This window comes from Labrus mixtus, chromosome 19 (genome assembly GCF_963584025.1).
Source record: "Labrus mixtus chromosome 19, fLabMix1.1, whole genome shotgun sequence".
NCBI lineage: Eukaryota > Metazoa > Chordata > Actinopteri > Labriformes > Labridae > Labrus > Labrus mixtus.
The window spans coordinates 22920029-22940036 of record NC_083630.1 but is presented as its reverse complement, the minus strand read 5'-3'; the positions used below and the strand labels follow the sequence as shown (position 1 = coordinate 22940036).

The 20008-nt window shown below is 41.5% G+C and overlaps 1 protein-coding gene across 1 annotated transcript in view; it reads right to left on the bottom strand.

Annotated features, from left to right (window-relative positions):
• Positions 1-20008, bottom strand: part of LOC132994604 (cadherin-20-like) — a 92834-nt gene that overhangs the window by 11267 nt on the left and 61559 nt on the right. The window contains exons 3-8 of the mRNA XM_061065082.1: positions 15534-15837; positions 10232-10526; positions 9081-9200; positions 6369-6536; positions 4123-4310; positions 1716-1969 (exon numbers count right to left, since the gene is read on the bottom strand). Of these exons, the coding sequence (XP_060921065.1) occupies positions 1716-1969; positions 4123-4310; positions 6369-6536; positions 9081-9200; positions 10232-10526; positions 15534-15752 (1244 nt within the window). The 5' untranslated portion in view covers positions 15753-15837. The remainder of the gene's footprint in view (positions 1-1715; positions 1970-4122; positions 4311-6368; positions 6537-9080; positions 9201-10231; positions 10527-15533; positions 15838-20008) is intronic.

Sequence of the window (20008 nt, the reverse complement as noted above, 5' to 3'; positions counted from 1 at the left end):
ACAGTCACTTCACTCTGGAGCTCCACAGGGGTGTGTCTTTGTATATGTCTGTTTTCTCTTGGTTACTTCCAAGAGGAGGATCAAATCTACAACTTTATCATTTGTTTTAGCTTTCAGGTGAAGGCAAAATGTTATGCCGCTTATAAAATGTGAAAAGTTTCATTTTTGTCATTTGCATATCTTTGTTAGTTATTTCTGTTTTCCTGCATCAAGCAGATAATCTCTTTCAAAGAAATGTTTTCAATAGAGTCTTATACGGATCATATTCATACGGAACCTAATAATTTAGCGATTTACATTTAATCTGTTTTGCAACCAGTTAAAATGTTTACATTTCCAGGACTATGTTTTGCCTCAGATACCAAAGTCTCACAAATCCCATAAATTTCCACGATGCAGCATAAAGTATTATCCACAGCGTGTGTGCCCTGCTTGTTTTGCACACAAAACTAAAATAATATATATATTTTTTTTTAGATAAACTATAATTTTATAACACTTTATCTATCAAGGATGGTAAAATAATGAGGATCCATAAGTGTTCCTGCTCAGTATTGACTGTAAAACAATCGAGAATGAGGAGGACATTTTTCAGACGCAGCGCTTGAGATAAACTGCTGAGTGTCCACACACACACACACACACACACATGCACACACATGCACACACACAGCAGAAACCACCTTGTCAACTACATCTACTTCTCGTGCTCTTCTTTTCGCCCTTATCGAGGTTGTACAGCTGGGACGCGGTGCAGCCCGTGTAGTGTGCATCCACCGCCACAGTCATTGATTCCCACACATGATTAATGTGCTAATTAAAAGGCTTTATGTCTAATTAGTTTATGAGAGTTGCAGTCTGGACAGTAAACCCAGCAAGCAACATCTGTTCCGTCAGAACACAACAAACAAACACCTCCATAATTGAGAGAAGTCCTCAGCTTTCAGTCTCCGGGTGCTGACTAATCGCTGGAGCTCTAAACCTGTCAGATTCGGTTTTTCAACGTTATCACGTTTGTCCTTCTCCTCCTCCTCCTCCTCCTCTTCATTACTGTCGCATGTGTTACCATGGAGATCTCAAACACACAGGGTTGTTAAATTGTGCCTGCTGCTAGATATGTTGTAATGCTGCCCCCTGCTGGTGATCAGGTAGCATCACACACAAGAAGAGCCACATTCTAAAAAAACGTGTTACCACTGACTGTAAACTTCTGCATGTTGGTTAAATCCAGCTTCATTTAATTATCTAATCGCTGTTTATTTACAACAAGTCACACTTGCTTTGCAGGTGTTACAGCCTTACCCAGCATGCAATGGGAAATAAACAAGAAATATGACTTATTCTGAATGAACGAGGTCATTCAAATCCCTGAATCTGCTGATGTCGTTTGTGTATTATTAACGTGATTTGCACTCATTTTATTTCAATTAAAATGAGACAAATTCTCAAACGAGTTCCTTTAGTTGTAAAATTGTCTTATTTGTTTCATTGTTTCTGCCATCCAACAGTGAGATAGTAAAACGTGTTTCATGCACATTTTCTGCTGCATTTCGAAAAATAACATAACATCACCTTAAAAGTGTTTTTGTGATGAATATGATGTAGCATTTTTGGCGAGAGAGGCACTGACAGCTTGTATTTTAGAATACTAGAATAGAATATTTAAAGAATTCTGCAGCACCACATGAAGTCAGAGCGGTGCTTGTCGTCCTCACCTCACAGTGTTGTTGGCAGCGTCGGGATCCCTTGCCGACACCGTCTTCAACACCGTCCCTATTTCTGCGTCCTCTGGCAGCTCGATGATGTACGCCTCCAAGTCGAACAGCGGGGGCTCGTCCACGTCCTCCACGCTCACGTGCACAATGGTGACGTCCTTGAAAGGCCCGCTGTGGCGCAAAGTCGGGTCCAGGTTGATGTTGGCGCCCTCCACCTTCAGAGTGTAACTGGGCTTACTCTCAAAGTTCAGCGGCTGGAGGGTGCACAAACACACAAAGCCTTTCAAGGGTGACATACTTTTTTTCACTGCAGTTTTAAAGTATATCACAAGAAACAACTTTGAGCTCCCTGAAGTTTGATTTCTTCGCTATTTTGATGCCTAAGAAAGAAGTTCCTGCAGTGCTACATACTGACATGATGTGCCTTTTCATTCAAACTGAACTGGGAGGCAGCAGATATGCGATACTTACTAAGAGAAACTCCATGTCAATCAAGTCTTGTAACTTTTATGAGAACAATGTCAAGGCTTTTTTTGGGTTGCAAAAAAGCCCATTCATCTTGGAGGTATCTCTGTAGGAACCCTCGCTGTAATTAGTCAGACACAGAGAGGAACAATCTGAGCCTCTCAGTGAGAAGACAAACTTTTAGTAGATGCATTTATTTGAGCGAGCAAAATTGTCCCAAAGTCATTATTGCCAGCTTCCACAGGAGCCAAATCATTTTGTAGGAATTAATCAATTAGACCCCAAACGACACAAGTAGGGAACACGTTTAAAAACAGCAGGAATAACCTTTAAGTTCATACATTTTTCCAAAAGGTTTCTCTAACTTTCTCCCTTTATCTTGAAGTAGCTTTTCAGGGATGTAGCAGGTTTGCAATGAAATAAGAAAAAGTACAAACTCAAGCTGTTTCTCCTCATCATCATTTACTATTTTTTATCTTCTTTTACTTCTTACTGTCCTTTTATTTATGCTCTTATCTTAACTCCTCTTATGTTTTAACTTGGTCATTTTTTATCTTACTTACTTTGTCTATTTATGTTTTATATGTATATATACTTTTTATTTTTATTAATATTATTGTTTTTTTTGATAATTTATTCACTTGTTTCTATTTCTTTTTCTGCTCTTACCTTCTTATTGCTGTTATCTTTTGATTCGGTTTTATCTCTTTTAGTTTCTTACATCTTTTTAAATCTTTGTTCCTCTTGGTCTCAGCTCGTGTTGTTGGGTTCTTGTGTTGCCTGGGTTCTTCTGATGGTTCTTGTGATGGTTCTTGTGATGGTTCTTATGATGGTTCTTATGATGTTCTTATGATGGTTCTTATGATGGTTCTTATGATGGTTCTTGTGATGGTTCTTATGATGGTTCTTATGATGGTTCTTATGATGTTCTTATGATGGTTCTTATGATGGTTCTTATGATGGTTCTTGTGATGGTTCTTATCATGGTTCTTATGATGGTTCTTATGATGTTCTTATGATGGTTCTTATGATGGTTCTTATGATGGTTCTTGTGATGGTTCTTATGATGGTTCTTATGATGGTTCTTATGATGTTCTTATGATGGTTCTTATGATGGTTCTTGTGATGGTTCTTATAATGGTTCTTATCATGGTTCTTGTGATGGTTCTTGTGATGGTTCTTGTGATGGTTCTTATGATGGTTCTTATGATGGTTCTTATGATGGTTCTTATGATGGTTCTTGTGATGGTTCTTATGATGGTTCTTATGATGGTTCTTATGATGGTTCTTATCATGGTTCTTGTGATGGTTCTTATGATGGTTCTTATGATGGTTCTTATCATGGTTCTTGTGATGGTTCTTGTGATGGTTCTTGTGATGGTTCTTATGATGGTTCTTGTGATGGTTCTTGTGATGGTCGGGTTATATATGTCTGTTGGGTATCGTGCACTTTGGGTTCTTTTCTGTTGAATTGTATTTCATTATTTTTAGTATTTAGTATTTGTTATGTTCTTGCTGTTGTTTCTGTTCTTCTGTGTTTGGTTTAGTTTGTTCTTGTTTTTACTGTTTGTCAAAGCACTTTGTAAACCTGTGTTTTTAAAAGGTGCTTTATAAATAAAGTTATTATTATTATTATTATTATAATACATCACAAGTTTTCTTTGTTTGAAAAGAATTAAAGGCCTAGTACATATTGTCGCCTGTCCCAAATCAAGTTAGGGGAATTCCATAGACTGACATCAGTAAAAACCTGGGCTATTCATTTGATGTTTCACAGGAAATGGTTGATCAAAGACCATCAAATCTGTCGACTGGTAGGATAAGAGTAATTTATGGATTTTTGACAAAAGGATAAATGAGCACTAAAGTGATTTATTGACCTCTAACTTGTAACACAGATAAAAAAAACACATGTATGACCTTTCTTTATAAAGCTCTGTACCTTTTTCACCGTAATGCTGCCAAACAGGTTTGTGGGGTCGGTGCTGATATCAAACGTGTCCCTCCCGTCTCCGTCGATGATGCTGTACCTCATCTCTGCGTTGACCCCGATGTCCCGGTCCTTCGCCCAGATCCGCCCCACCACAGATCCCACGGGGGCCGACTCGGGGATGCTCATCTGATACAACCCTGAGGAGGTAAACAAACAACAGTGATCATCCTGCTGTACATTTCCCTGTCTGTGTTTGTCCTCTAGAGGGAGCCAAACCTCTTCCATGTGCTCTCAGAATCTCAGACAGCTCAGGATAAACGGGTCCACAAACGCCTCACAATTGGGTTACGTACAGTCTCACGGGTCAGCTTCAATTTCATCTACCGTTTAACCTCAAAGAAGAGGTGACAGCTGCCCAATTTGCAGCGCTCCCTGCAGTCCGAAGTGAAATGCCGGCACATTGTGCTTGACAGAGGGGAATCCCTGAAGCTCTTCACAACCGATCAAAGTTCTATCCAAGTGATGGCGCTAATTGGTGCGGGGGACTGGTGGTGATGGAGGTGGGCGGGCGGGCGTGTAGAGGCGGCGGGTGTTTTTCTTTGTCTAGAAAGGGAGAGACGACCGCGGACAGCTATAGACAAACCCTGACCCCAGGAGGACGGTAATGAGAGGAGCAGGAACAGGATAATCAAAGAGACAGCGAGGGGGCGACTGGTGGCTAAAGGAAGGAGAGGAGGGAGGGAGGGGGGGGGGGGGGGCAGGGGGTAAATGCCCAGGGACTGGTGGCCAGACGAGGACAGAAGGGAGAAGGGCAGAGGGGCTAACAGCTCGGAGGCCTGAGAGAACCGAGGTGGAGGCACACATACAAAAGCAGTGAACTCTCCTGGTGTGTGTGTGTGTGTGTGTGTGTGTGTGTGTGTGTGTGTGTGTGTGTGTGTCACGATGAATATGTAAGCTGCTGTTCCATGTTTTATTGCAGACACGCCACTCTGCAGCCCCATATGCAGCTGAAAAACACAGACGACCCTAACCACAAGTTAAGCAGCAGCAGCAGCCCTGAAACAGGACAGAGTGTTGTTTTTAAGATTCATGTGAACTTCAGGGTCATTCGAGGCAACAAAAAAAACCCAGCCCAATAAGTATTTCAATCTCTTAAAACTCCATATGCATGGTTGGCCGTTTTCCATTGGGGTCTCTTTACAATGGTGTTATAAGAAAGCACTAATTAAAATAATAAATTCATGGAATTATTATAGACTGAACGACATGTGGGATACCTCTGGGAGCGGATTAAGGGTGCTAATATTTTGATTAATCTTTAGTTTCAGCCTTAAAACCCAACACTAACTCTAACTTGATTTAGTTTCTTTTGAAATACTATTGCAGCTCCATGATGCATCTGGTTTTCCTTTACTACAGCTTCAACTAACCGCTAATAATTTTTTTTTGTTTTTTTTGAGATGATGGCCTCAAAGAAGTCTTTAAATATTGTTTTGTTCACAACCCTAAGAGATTCATTTTCACTGTCATTTTTAGAGCAATTCTGTGTTTTTATTCAATTTATTTATTTTGCCTGTTTTTTCACAACATATTTTGGGGTCTAAATGGCTAATGGTTAGACAAAGTGTTTTAACTGCTTGTCGTGAGCGGCTGTAATGGCTGCAATGCAATCTTGCAATCTTATTTCTGCAACTGACAGTCTCAGGTTATTATTCCCAGGGCCTGACAACATTACAGAATAAAAAACCTACAGACATAAAACGTATTTCTGAATGAAAACAGACCTTAAATCGCTCCCTTCAAAGCCACCAGACTCCATTGATAAAAACAACGATTTTATCTTACAGCTCTTGGGAGGTGCTGGTCTGCCGCTGCCTTCAACGGTTAGTTTTTCTGTGATTTTGATCAAACACAAAATGTATGTAATAAACATTAACACAAGAAAACATACTGATTGAGGTATGTACTCTGCGGGGTAAAATCACTGGTTTTGTCGATGGAGTTTGGTGGCTTTGAAGAAAAAGATGTTACAGTTGTTTCTGATATCAAACAGCATCTTACTCTAAAAGAAAAAAGTCTTAATCTGCAGGGAAACTCTCTGTAATGCTCTCAAACACATCTTATAACAAGCAGTGGATAAATGAAGCAAGCTTAGAAGACATGAAGCTGCTCACAATGTGTTTTTGCAGAGCGAACAGGGAGTGAAAAGTAAAAATAAAAAGAGAGAGAGTGCAGTGTAGAAGAAGTTCTCTTACTCTGGTCAAACATGGGCGGGTTGTCGTTGATGTCGCCGAGCGTGATGTTCACAGTGGTGGTGCCGGCGAGCCCCCCCAGCTGGCCCCCCATGTCTTTGGCCTGGATGACCACCGTGTAGTTCTCTCTGGTCTCCCTGTCCATGTCTGCCAGAGACACCCGGACCACGCCTGAGGAGAACACAGAGACAGGAGGTGAAGTGAAGGTCAGACAGGGAGAGCTGGTGACACAGATTAGGGTCATGTGTCCGAGCGATGGGAGTCCTGGAATGTCACAATCCCAACGGACCGGACAAGAGGCTGCATGAATTGATTGTTAATTAAACTTCTTCATCTTATAGTCTGTTTAAGTAAAGCTTTAATAGACTATGCGTGCAGCTTCTTTATGTGGACGCAATAGCAGAGAAAACAAAGTGATCCTTGCCCCTAAACACGGAAGAAATGGGAAAGTTTAAGTGCACTTTTATTTTACTCTTATGCCGGGAAAATGGAGATTTATCTGCATTAACGACGGTTTTGCATCCCAGGCTTAGTCCGTTAAGTACAGGATTACATAAATGTCATGAAGTTTATCACATTACAGTCATGTGGCCGCCACTTCTGTCATTAAAGGTCAATCTGTTTTTTGTCAGACACACAACCAAATCTGAAGTTATTAGGTCCTATAATTATCCTGCTCCCAAGACGACCATTAGGATTTAAAGGATGCAGTGTGAAGGAGACACACACACACACACACACACACACACACACACACACACACACACACACACAGAACGCTGTAGGGCTGTCAGGGACACATAAGGTCATGAAATTTGGGAAAGTTTCACTGTAAATGATTAAAACAGACTTGAAACTGAAGAAAAAAAAGTGAGTGTTCATGGCTGGAAATGATAATTTTCATGAAATACAGACAAACATCAGATATTAGACAAAAACTGTACACTCTCTCACTCTCTGTCCCCCACTTTCTATCGCTGCGTGCCATCTTCACACTATTATAAACACCGGAGACAGACAGTTTTGCCAGAGGCAGCAGAATCAAACCAAGGTCAAGAGATGTATTGTGCTGCAGAGTAAGAAAAGAAGTGAGTGTAACAGTGTGTGTGTGTGTGTGTGTGTGTGTGTGTGTGTGTGTGTGTGTGTGTGTGTGTGTTAAGGTTTTCCATTGTGTTTCCTCCAATAAAACCCCCTCAGTGTGGTGCTTATAGTCCAGTCAGGGAGGCTGATTGATAGCTGGAGAGCCACTTGTGCTCCAGTGATGAATGAATGTACAGCAGCAGCCGTCTGAGAGGCTGCTGATGGCCGGGCAGCCTGAGAGGTTTGGCAGCAGATTTCTGTGCTGACAAACAAGGAAATGAGGCAGCTGTGGTAAACAATGGACACTGACTCTCTGCCTATAGGGGAACTAATGGATCTTTTGGAGGAGGTAGTGCTGCAGGGAAATATTCAGGCTCAAGGAGTTTAGCTCATTATTAACAAGTTTTATATGCGATTTTTTTCACACTGCATGTAAATTTACCTGAAATGAGCGTGATCTAGAAACACAGTTAAGCAGTGAGTACAGTATGTTATTCTTCTTTTCTCTAGTCCCTCAATTAAACAACTTTTATACACGAGGGGAGGAGTCAGCCGGCCGTCCGGGCGATGTAAACAAAGTGAAGATAGGACTCTGAAAACTCTGAAAACATCACAGACAGTGGGACTCGGGTGTTACACCCATTGTAGACAGTCATGACTCACAGAGTTATTTTCAGAGGAGATACTTGATTTCTACATTTAAGTGTGAAAAATCACATAGAAATCGCATAAAAGTTTTGTATTCTTAAATGTAATTTCTTATGCTAAGCTAGGCTAACCTTCAGTTTGTTTGGATTAGATATACAGGGATAAAATCTGAGCTTTAAAACAGTTTGTTTTAACTTTAGACATTGCCAAGCTAGTTGTATCCACCTTTTTCATTATGTATGCTAAGCTAGGCTTATCACCTCAAGTATGCTGAGATCACAACACACATGATGATATAAATAAATAAACACAACAGCAGTGTTTGCCAACTGATTGGCTGAAATGTAATTTGTGTTTTTGTTCACAGTCAACATGCTAAATGGTTGTCATGGTCCTTTAGTTGCTACACAGTGATAAGTGGATACTAGGAGATTAAACCTGAACTTACTCTAACAAGCCACTTCACTATGAAGAGTAGCTTGTCTCTTTCTGTCCTTGTTTTCAACAAAGCAGTCACACTTTGAGTTTAGCACTTCTTTTTGGTTTGTAAGAAGAGTTTCCAGATTCTGCAAGTTATAATAAAAGGAAGCAGTGTTTCAGAAAAAAAGTGTTTGGTAGGCTCGTAACAACAACCAGAACCATGCTGAGCTTCCCACATTTAGAGCCGGCTGGAATACACAGGGGCTTTTAGTGAGCACTGCTAAATTCAGACTGTGGTGCAATTATAAGTGTGATACAGTGTGTGAAAGCAAGGTGGGGTTTTAACAGTAGCTGTCAGATGAGTGTTAGCAAATCCCAAATGTCAGTGCTTTATCAGGTTATCTAACGTCATTACAAATTCATATGGAGTTCATGAAATACTTACGACTTTCCTAGAGAGGTTTGAAATACATCAAACGCTTTATGTGACAGATAAAAATGCTGCTTTCTGCGGTCACAGATTGAGTATCTTAGAGGGAGGTTTTGCATCATGTGTGAAAGTCATACCAGTCTTGGCGTCCACTGAGAAGTAAGGCTGTCCCTCCAGGATGCTGTAGACCACGCGGGCGCTGTTACCATACGTGGGGTCGTCTGCGTCTGTGGCCGTCAGCTGGATCACAGAAGTTCCTGGGTAAACACAGAGGTGAGGCGGGGTTTAAGTTAACAACATGGGGGACAACAGGAAGACGTTAGAGATGGGAGGTAACAAAGTACAAATACTTATTTACATTTTCCTTTTGTATCTGGGTCTGAACTGTCAATACTTAATATTGCCAACACTGTTGAACTGTTTGGTACTTGTCATGCATCTATATATCCTATAACAGTGGAATGATGGGAATTAAAGTCTATAACAGTGCAAAATAATAAAAATTTCCCAAATCTACAGTGATGGCAGCACTTTCCAGGATCAAACATCTGACTTGGACAGAGACTTTCTCAAATTATAGCTGAACATTTGTCTTACAGCAACACTTACAGCCAATACAAACCACTACAATACAATGCTATCATAGGATATACGTATGCATAATAAAGCCCTGTGTTGGCTCATACACTATGAATGTGATGTGAAGCTGTAGAGACATGATTTCTACAAAGCAAATTATTAATATTTTCAGAATCTTTTTTCTCCAATATTTAAAGTCTAATCCATCCAACCAAATATGACATGAGGTTCAGTTGGTTTGCACGGAAACAGGCTATAGAAACGTCCATATGAGGTCCACTTATTACATTTGTACAGCCAGTAAATCTCAAAGCCTGTACTTTTCACTCTTACTTCTTTAAACAAGTTTCAGTACTTTTATATGGGCTTAAGAACAAGTTTACTTTTTCCATCTCTACAGTGGCTCGTGAGGAGATAAGGAAGCGAAAAGAAGTTGGTCTGGTCCTGCCAGTATCAACACATAAATCAAAGAACTGGCTGGAGTTTTCCATCTGCAGCTGGAGGAATGAACCATACGTATTCACTTCAAAGTAACCACAAATGTAGGTTTATGAATACTGAATGAAAGAGATGTAGACGGAACCTCGGAGAGCAATGGCTCCAAAAGACTATTGTGTATTTTGCTGTTGTTCAGGCTGCAGCTACTCCCCTCAAAACAAACACCTCAAACCGACCCAGGCAGCTGTTGAGTTCATCTCGCCCTGCTCACCTATATTGGACATTTCCGGCACAGACGCCTGGTAGGGTCCGTCTAGAAACCTCGGCTCGTTGTCGTTGATGTCCTGGATCTTCACGATAAACTCAGACTCCGGCTCCAGAGGCCTGTCCGTCAGGCGGTTGCGGGCCTGCGCTCGGAGGATGTACTGGGACTTCACCTCCCGGTCCAGCCTCTGGAGGGCGTGGATGTCTCCGGTGCTGTCGTCGATGGTGAAGGTGGAGCCGGCACCTTCGCCGGTCAGGATGTACTTAATGGATCCATCGCCTTTATCCATGTCTGAGTGGAGCTAAGAGGAAGTACACAGACATGTTTAAAAATCAGACTCAATACCAAGCCTGATCCCCAAAATTGCTAACCAGCCCACACTGAGTTTAGATACAACTGTCATGGACTAAAAATGAAATAACTTGATACTACTCAAGCTCTCTGGATGTGATTTGACTGCTGTGATTGTTGTTTGGCTTGGCTCTTAAATCGTTTTAACACATGAACAAACCTAGACAGAGAATAAATGCAACAGGACTTTCTTTTCTTTCAAAACTTCAACATTTCAAGTCAACTGTAGCTGAAAAATAACATCAAAATGAACGCAGAAGTAAATATTTCTGTGTGATGATTTTGTGACAGATCGCTCTCTCTCTCTCTGTTAGAAAGAAGAGATGAAGTAGCTTTATTCAGTGTTTCTACTGGTTCTAATGACCAAGTAATTTTTAATGTTGAAAAGAACTCTGTAGTTAATTTGCTACTGAACCTTGAGAATACTTTCAACTGTGGATTCCAACCTTTGAACGACTGAGTATGAGAAATCAAATCATCATTTTTTTCAATGCAACAGTGGTCCTGAGCACAATGAGCAACTTTTCCCAGTAAATTTCTAACCAACTTAACACAGTTTCAAACAAATACAACATAATTACATACAATATGAACTAATATAAACATGCTTATAGAAAGAAGCAAAGCTAACTTTGGTAGCAGCTCAGTTGACAACCCCTCTGAACATGCTGCATTGCGAACTTAATCTATCACATTACGCAGGGTTTTTGTTTTGTTAAAACACTTCTAATTTGCCTGTAGTAGCCATAACACATCCACAAAGATAGCACAGATCTGAACAATTCTTTGTGGGAGACTAGATTTGCTGTGTAGTACCATGTTCACTTAAATTGGGGCGAATAGACTCTGGTTTCAGATTGGTTCAAAGACAGACAAAAGTGATGAAACCAGACCCAACATTTTAAGCTTTAGGCTTGTTATTGATATTGGAACAACCCAACCTCAAAAAACAATTTACTCCACAATGCTCTTTTGTAAACACATAAGAAGACAAATTAAGGGTTGGGAAAGTCATATGGTTCAACAAAAAGTAATTTAAACGAGTAAAATTGGTGCCAGATGCCAAAGCTTGTTCGAGAAACTTAAGGAGAAAATTAGGAATAATGACAAAACCACGAGAAAGAAAAAACTAAGGTACAATGGGAACAAGTCAGTTCAAAAGTAGGAGAACAGTGTCCTATTTCTGAGGCTATTTATTCAGGTCATACCTTGCAATGCAGCTTCACAGTGATCCTCAAAATCAAGACAAGACAAAGGACATTTTTTTGGGCCAAATAATGGAGAGTTCTAGTCTGATCCAACGGAAAATGTGGTGTAAGGTTGTGCAATACTTTATAGAGCGTTCAATCGAGATGATCTTTGAAGGAAAGAAGATAATAAAGGAATCCACAATCTTTGTTATTTGTGAATGATTTTAGTTGCAGATTCTACAATTCTACAATTCACTGAGCAGACTCTTTTATCCAAAGCGACGTACATCAGAGAGTAAGAACAACACAAGCAAGGATCTAGATAAAAGGGAACAATGTCATTAAGAGCAAACGATCAGCTTTGAGTCTGATTGGACACACAGGTGCTGACAGGAAGTGACCAGAGGCAAAGCACAACATTGAGGGCAGTTCTTGAGAGCTCTAATCAGTATAGAAACCATCTTATAAGTCGTCGTTATCAAACAAAAACCATCGTCATTACCATCATCATCATCAATGATATGGAGACCATCATCATTAAGTTAGTAGGTATTCATGAAAGAGCTGGGTCTTTAGCTTTTTCTTAAAGGTGCAGAGGGACTCTGCAGATAAAAAACATTTTAGGAATGTAGCTGTTTCTTTATTCCTTGGTCTAAAATGTAAAAATTAGTAGGCCTATTTTTAAACCAGTTAATGATAGACCTACAGGGTTGGTGTGTGCTTTTACCTTAATGCCGAAGCTGTAAGAAGACAACTAATCACGGCTCACGGCCTGATTGTTGCCACGAGCCATGCAGTGCAATCAGAAGCTTTTGTGGCCCTAAGTGCAAATTCCAGCCTGTTGATGTGCAATCACTGCTTACTGTGTACTTAAAGGGTCTTGGTGTATGATGAGTGCTTTCTCCCATTCTACTGGTGAAGCAAAACTCAATGCCCCTATTGACGTTTGTCTCACATATTGTCGACTTGTGCAGAGAGCAAACAACACAGAAACCCCCTGCTGACGGGAAACACACTTTCTTCAAGATACTGCTGTTGGCCTTCGGGGTCGTCTGTCTCCACAAAGCGAAATGACCTTAACTGAGGTTGTCCAACTCTTCAAGTTTGCAAGGCATTCATTGTTGTTATTCAGGTGGATAGTTCAGAAGCAATCTTCATATGCCATCATCGTTCCCTGAGAAGCAGACGAAATAGCTTTGCTATCTTGTGGCCCTCCTGCATTTTTCTTCTGCAAAGCTCTCTGCGTCCCGGCTCGACCCAGAAGACTTTTTTTTAATCAACAACCCATTGTCATTTTCGTGGTGATATATCTCACACCAGTCACTTCCCTATACGCTTTATCCGACTTCTCTTACACTTATCCCTCCTCTCCAACCATGCCGATGAAAAGAAGGACTTTGACTCTCGGGCTAAAATCAAGCAGGTAATTGATAGCCTAAGCCCGAAAAATCCAACATCCCCATGGCTTTGCATACTGAGAATACTGAGCTGCAAGGGGGGGGCACACTCACGAGGGTGGCTACAGTACATGTTTCCCCTGGTTTGTCATGTCCTACAATGCCTTTCTGCCTTGAGTGCCTCTCTGGGAAGTAGCCCGGCCTGTCAGAATCACTTATTTCATTCAGCTTGGAAAATTATGGTGGGCGTCCTGAAAAGAATAATTGAAGAAACGCTAAGTGGGAAAGTTGAAGAGCTAGGTTTGAAGTGGACATGCTTGAGAAACTTAGGCATACCACATAAGTAGGTACAGTGCTTTTCCCAGGGCTCATCTATTTGGTCTGAGAATCCTTGGACCTGGCATTCTACTTGGGATTCCTGTGCACTGTCCTGGGAAATGATTCCTTTACACTAATTAGGAGGGTTTACATCGTTTCTAAGAGAGATTTAAAAGATTAATGTTAAGCACTGCAGTGTTTTAGAAGTTGACTCAGGCCACTAACAATTTTATAAAAGATCTGGGAACTGGAATTTGGGGCAGCGTATTTCTAGGAATTTTGGGACGTGTGTTCAAACATTTGGACAGTAAGAAATGTGAAGGTTTTGTGAATAGTCATACAGGATTAAGTTTTCCTTTTTTTCTCAGGCTAAATAAGCAGACACAGAAATGATCTGAGACCACAAATAACCCTATCAGTTATAACTTTAAAAAGCGTCAAAGTTGATCTATAAATGAGAAGTCAGAACAACTAACTCTAACTCTTATTTCACTACATCAGCAGGAGTACTTTAATGAGTTAATACAATTATTAAAAAGAACCATCATTCAACAGTGGCATCATTAATTTCATGATGACTTTTCACTCATGGTAATGAAGACAAACTGCTGGTAAGCCACGTGTGAAGGTTAAAGCTGAAGATTGGATCAGAAATGATCTAAAGTGATCTTGTTAACAGTATTCACAGAAAAATGGACCAGTGCGATTTGGAACCCATTCGTCTACAATTCTACAATTCACTTAGCAGACGCTTTTATCCAAAGCGACGTACATCAGAGAGTAAGAACAACACAAGCAAAGATCTAGAACAAAAAAGGGAACAATGTCAGTAAGAGCAAACGATCAGCTTTGAGTCTGATTGGACACACAGGTGCTGACAGGAAGTGACCAGAGGCAAAGCACAACATTGAGGGCAGTTCTTGAGAGCTCTAATCAGTATAGAAACCATCTTATAAGTCGTCGTTATCAAACAAAAACCATCGTCATTACCATCATCATCATCAATAATATGGAGACCATCATCATTAAGTTAGTAGGTATTCATGAAAGAGCTGGGTCTTTAGCTTTTTCTTAAAGGTGCAGAGGGACTCATATTCATTACAAATTTGTAATGAATATTTAGAGGCGCTGACCGACTACCATGCACATTGAAAACCTCTCTACTGGTGGTCTGTACGTCTATGTGTTCAGATGTCTTTTATGTATCCAAACTAGTGGCTCCTAAAGGGATTGATAACGTTTTCTGTAAATGAATTGAACTGAAAAATGTGATGGCGGACATCTTGAATATTTGATGTCAATTGGCAAACAGAGCGTGCCGTGTTTTCCATGTGATGACCTCTTGGTGAGATGGTTTAATAGCTCTACTAAGACCTGCCATGTTAGTGAGGTATGAGCAGTTTCATTACAGTTTGCAAGATAGTTTTGCCTCTTTCTCTCTCTCTCCTGATGATGACTGTCCTTACAACTATTGATCAAATGCTCCATTCACTTTCGCAACCGACCGATCAAAGTGCTCCTTTGTGAGCGGCTCCCTCGTCTGCTATTTTCCTGAGCATGTCAGTTGTGTTGCAGACGTACCCTCCACTTCTCAGGACTGAGTGAAGCCTCGGTTAGAGTCAATTAACTCAATCACTGCTGTCTGGCTGGGGTTCAAAGTGGACAGAAGAGAGGCTGTCTTAGCAGGGACGCAATGCATCCAGGGATTAAAATTGGGAATCGGTCGTTGAAGTTTGCCTCCGCCTTACCTATGATCTTCTCTTTTGCATTCATGCGCTCAGCACTAGCGGAGCGGGAGATGACCTCCAGGCTGCTGAGCGCTGGATCAGTTCTTTGGCTGTTTGAAAAAGTTAGGATTGAAATCTCTTTGCATAACGTGCACTGAGGCACCTAACACACCGATCAGAAAGGTCACACATAGAAGCTGCTCCCCCCTCCTCCTCCCGGGCCTGAAACATGTACAGTTTGAATTTCTTCAGGTCATACCTTCATGTGTGTGCATGTACTGCACATGTGCATGCTAATACAATATAACCTGAAGTCAACACTAACCTTTCCAATGTAAAGCGGTTCCAGTCCGGTATACTCCTCCAGGACAAAGAACTGGTTCCACACCCAGCCTCTCTTCACCCGACGGAGGAGCGCTGAGCTGCCCTTGTTTTCCTCCTCCGCAGGGTTACCCAGAAGGCAGTGAGGCAGAAGGGTCAAAATGCAAAGGGCCAGCGGGAGCAAGGTGCTGGAAACCGCTGGAAAAGGCGAACCGTCTCCCATTGTTAAGCACAGAGGAGTGTTTCAAAAGGTCTTCTTTCTTCAGGAGTGCAGTTATAGGCTTTTCTTCAACTTCTCTTTTGGCGTCCTGCAAAGAGAAAAAAAAAAAGACAGATGAGTCTCAGATTTATCTCTTTTTTTGGACGCCGTCATCCTTTTGTCATACAGTGAGCAGCAGTCTGTGTCGCGCTGCGGGAGTCCTGCAGATCACACATATTCCACATCTTTTCTTCTGCCTCCAAATTAGCCGTCCACTACTGAGTTTTTGTGGAGTTATAATGAGCTGTGTCTTTGTGTTGAATGCAGGGGTTATTCTTACTCTGTGGTTACTCGGTGGAGGAGGAGAGGCGGTAATACAAGCAGAGAAGAAGACGAGGACAATAGGTACAAAACAAAGCATGTCATGCTGCCATCATTACCTTAACACCGCACGGTGAGGGTATAAAGAAAAAAGGACTGACAATGTCGAAGTACAGTAGCTGTCTTCGACTGCAAAATGAGGAGACAATTTGTGGCTTTCAAAGGCTGTTTATCTTGTATCTTTTAGTAAAAAATATTCCGGGATTATGTCTCCTGAAAGGCTTTATATGTGTATATATATTTATATATTTTATATATATTTATATATTTTATATATATTTTTCACACTTAAATGTAGAAATCAAGTATACCCTCTGAAAATAACTCTGTGAGTCATGACTGTCTACAATGGGTGTAACACCCGAGTCCCACTGTCTGTGATGTTTTCAGAGTTTTCTATTTTCTATCTTCACTTTGTTTACATCGCCAGGACGGCCGGCTGACTCCTCCCCTCACGTATAAAAGTTGTTTAACTGAGGGACTAGAGAAAAGAAGAATAACATACTGTACTCACTGCTTAACTGTGTTTCTAGATCACGCTCATTTCAGGTAAATTTACATGCAGTGTGAAGATACGAGCATAATAAAGATCGCTAGCATTAGCATGCTAACACAACAATGCAGCGCGAGTTGTTTTGGTTTCATGCTGGTGCTCAAGGGCGACATCTGCTCGATCAAAAAATCGCATATAAAGCCTTTAACGAAAACGTCACCTAATAATCAATAACTGAACTACAGTATATTGCCACAGTCACACAGAACACATGTATTATATATATATAACCAGTGAGCCGAAACAAACCTGTGCTCCATTAGCTTAGCAGGCAAAATATATATAAAGTATTGACAAATGCTCTAGCAAAAGATAAAACATATATTCTCAACCCTTTAACATCCAGGAGAACTTCACAACGTGTTGAGACGTGTTGAGTGTCTAGCCCAGAGTCCATGCAAAAGTGAAAGCTAAAGAGAAAAAACACTGGCAAAGACGTCCACCAGAGGGCGCCTTTTTTCACAAAGGCTGTTTATCTTTGAGTCAAAAATATTCCGGGATTATGTCTCCTTAAGTGCTTGTCATAACTGTGCAACAACATGAGTAAATTGAGAAATAGTTGGATTGCACAACTGTCTTTACAACAAAAAAATAAGAGAACCAAATTTACCCCCCGGGCATGTATAAAGTATTTCTGATTCAGGAATTGTATGCATTTTTTTATTGTTCGCAGTATCTGTACTGTTTGTTTCTATTTGTCTGTATCTGCCTAGCCCATGCTAATGTCCTGTAAATATGTTTGTCTTGATGTGTCATGACTGTGGTTTATGTTTCATGTTCTGCAGAACAGGAACCTGCTGGAGTCAGGCCCGTTAAACTGTAACTTAATGTTACTTTTAAACTTTCCTGTATAATAAATGAAATAAAAATCCTGCTAGCATCCAATTTATATTTCTGCGTGAAGCTGGGGTAAGTTGATGGGTGATATGTAATATTCACAAAATTTCACCGCAAGCAAGCGGGAGGGCATGATGATGTTTTATCACATGGATGGTGCGATCGTCGTGCACATTATGAAGCTGCTTCACGCTCTTTTCTCCTTGCTAGTACGTTCTTTACCAACCCTTCCTTGATACCTGGGTATGTCTAATTACATTAAGCACTGATGTCACCATCATCCTGTTCATGTCATGTCCTGCCTCCTGAGAACCCCCCCCCCCCCCCCCCCCCCCCCACATCCGACAGTAAAAGTCTCCCACTGAGGTGCATTTGTGATCAGGCAACTCAAGAAGATTTCAGAGGCAGCCTATCCTGAAATTCTGTAAAAATGTTCAGGAGGCTAAAGGCTTCTCACAGTTCCTGGGTCTGGCATGATCTCTCAACTTTTTTGGTGCCTGCAGGAGAAGAAAGAAATAAGTTGCACACTTTGAAAACCACCAGCTTCAGCTTCTCTCTCCCTGCAGCTCTGGACAATCAGGCAGTTTTCAAATCGAAAAAAATAAAATAAAATAAAAATGGTAGCCGCACTCTCTCCCTTCCTCCTTCTCCTCCTGTCATGAGGAGAGGTGAGCTCCTTCACACCTCCTGTAAAAGACCCAGGGGGTGTGATGTTCTGAGACTGTTGTGTTTCTGTTAACACCCCTGCTCAGCTTTACTCACACCATGTTCTACAAGTTCCCGTCAGCGCTGCTGCACACCGCTCATTACAAGTGTAAAGTGTTTTTTCTCTCTCTCTCTCTCCGTGTCTCAGGTTTTTGAAGGCCCCTGTGGTTTTTCCTTTCTAAATACTTCGCTTCCGCTTTGCTCTTTTGGATTCAAACATCATTGTGAATCTTTAAGATCAGCGAGGTCAATTCCGCAAATTTCTTGCAGGAGATGCTTTTTAAGGTTACGCATCGATTTAAGCCAATCAATACCTTTTTTCGAATGCAGCGCATGGCACCTACGCAGCCTCTCTCCATCTGCATTTTATTTTTTATGTATTAGGAGGACGCCATGGCATCTGCTCGCTCTTCCTGCATTAACGAGCTCGGGGGGGGGGGGGGGGGGGGTAAAATAGACGGATTTATGGTCAAAAAGGCAAAAAAGAAGAGCAAGCGTGAAAGGAAAAGAAAGGCAAAGAGGCTGTTAGATGGAAATTTTAAGGGCTGACAAAAAAAATAATACAAAAACCAGCGGAAGAAAGAGAGACTGTTTGACTCGCGGGCTGACTCCATTATGTTTTGTAAGAGAGAGTGCATTGTGCGGCTGGAGACTCTCTCTGAATCGCCAAACTCAGTTAATCATTGTTGAAGAGGCACAAAAGGCAGGGAAGGGTGGGGGGGCGTGGCTGCATTGTCAGCATGAGGCAGTGTGTGTGTGTTAATGTGTGTGTGTGTGTGTGTGTGTTTCTGGGCCTCCTCCTCACACTGCTTGGCAGGACGGCTCTGACACTTGACCTGCCTTGCTCCCCTCTTTTCTGTCCATTCAAGGCGCCCGGTCGCCTTTATGAAGTGAAATTAGCTCCCTGTTCTCGCCCTCACAAACCCCCTCAGCTCCGCCCCCCTTCAAAGGTCACAGCTTGCACCCGGGCTCTTTGCTCCGTTTTGTTGAACCTAATGAGGTGACATGCAACGTAATTGTGCTGGCAAAACATTTCACACATCTCTCTTCAGTTAATCTTATGGCATGCCGCTTGTTTAAGGAAAAAAGCAGCTGGTGTTTGCCACACAAGCTGTGAAAGGCGGATGTAGAGGGAGACGGGTAGAGGGGTGGAGGAGAGATCATATGAAAAAGATTTGCCAGACTTAAGGGGAGGAGGTATTTTCCCACCAGGCTGAAACATTCTCCTCCTCCAAGCGGAAAAAAAACGTTGAAATCGATAAAGAACAGCAAAATGTAAGTTGTTAGAAACAACAGAAGAACAGAAAAACAGGTGTAGGAACATCCGATTCTTATGTTTGTTTTGAAGGAAGAAAAAAAAACGACCTTGAAAGGAAATGCGTTTGTGGAGATGGAGGCGGAAATTGAGTGACAGAGGAAGAGACGCTGATTGTCAGGGGGGAGCAGCTGGTGTGACAAAATGATCGGCCATATTGTTGTATCATTTTACTCCCAAGTCCACCTGCTGCTCCATTAACTGCGATTCCAACAACAACAGACTAAATCAAACTGCTCCTACGCAAAAAAAAGAGAGAGAGGTGGATGTTACCGTCTAATGGAGGAAAAAAACAAACAGCAAACACCTGCTACAGTACGACAGACTGAACCGCCGCTGGGCTAAGGCGAAAGACGGGATCTCACTTAGTCCACCTGTTTTGGATTGATGAGTCTGTTCTGTACAAATATAGTTAAAGAAAAAGATTTCATTTGTTTATTTGAACCAGTGAAGTTAGACTGACTTTGAGGCACTGACTCACTGTTCCTG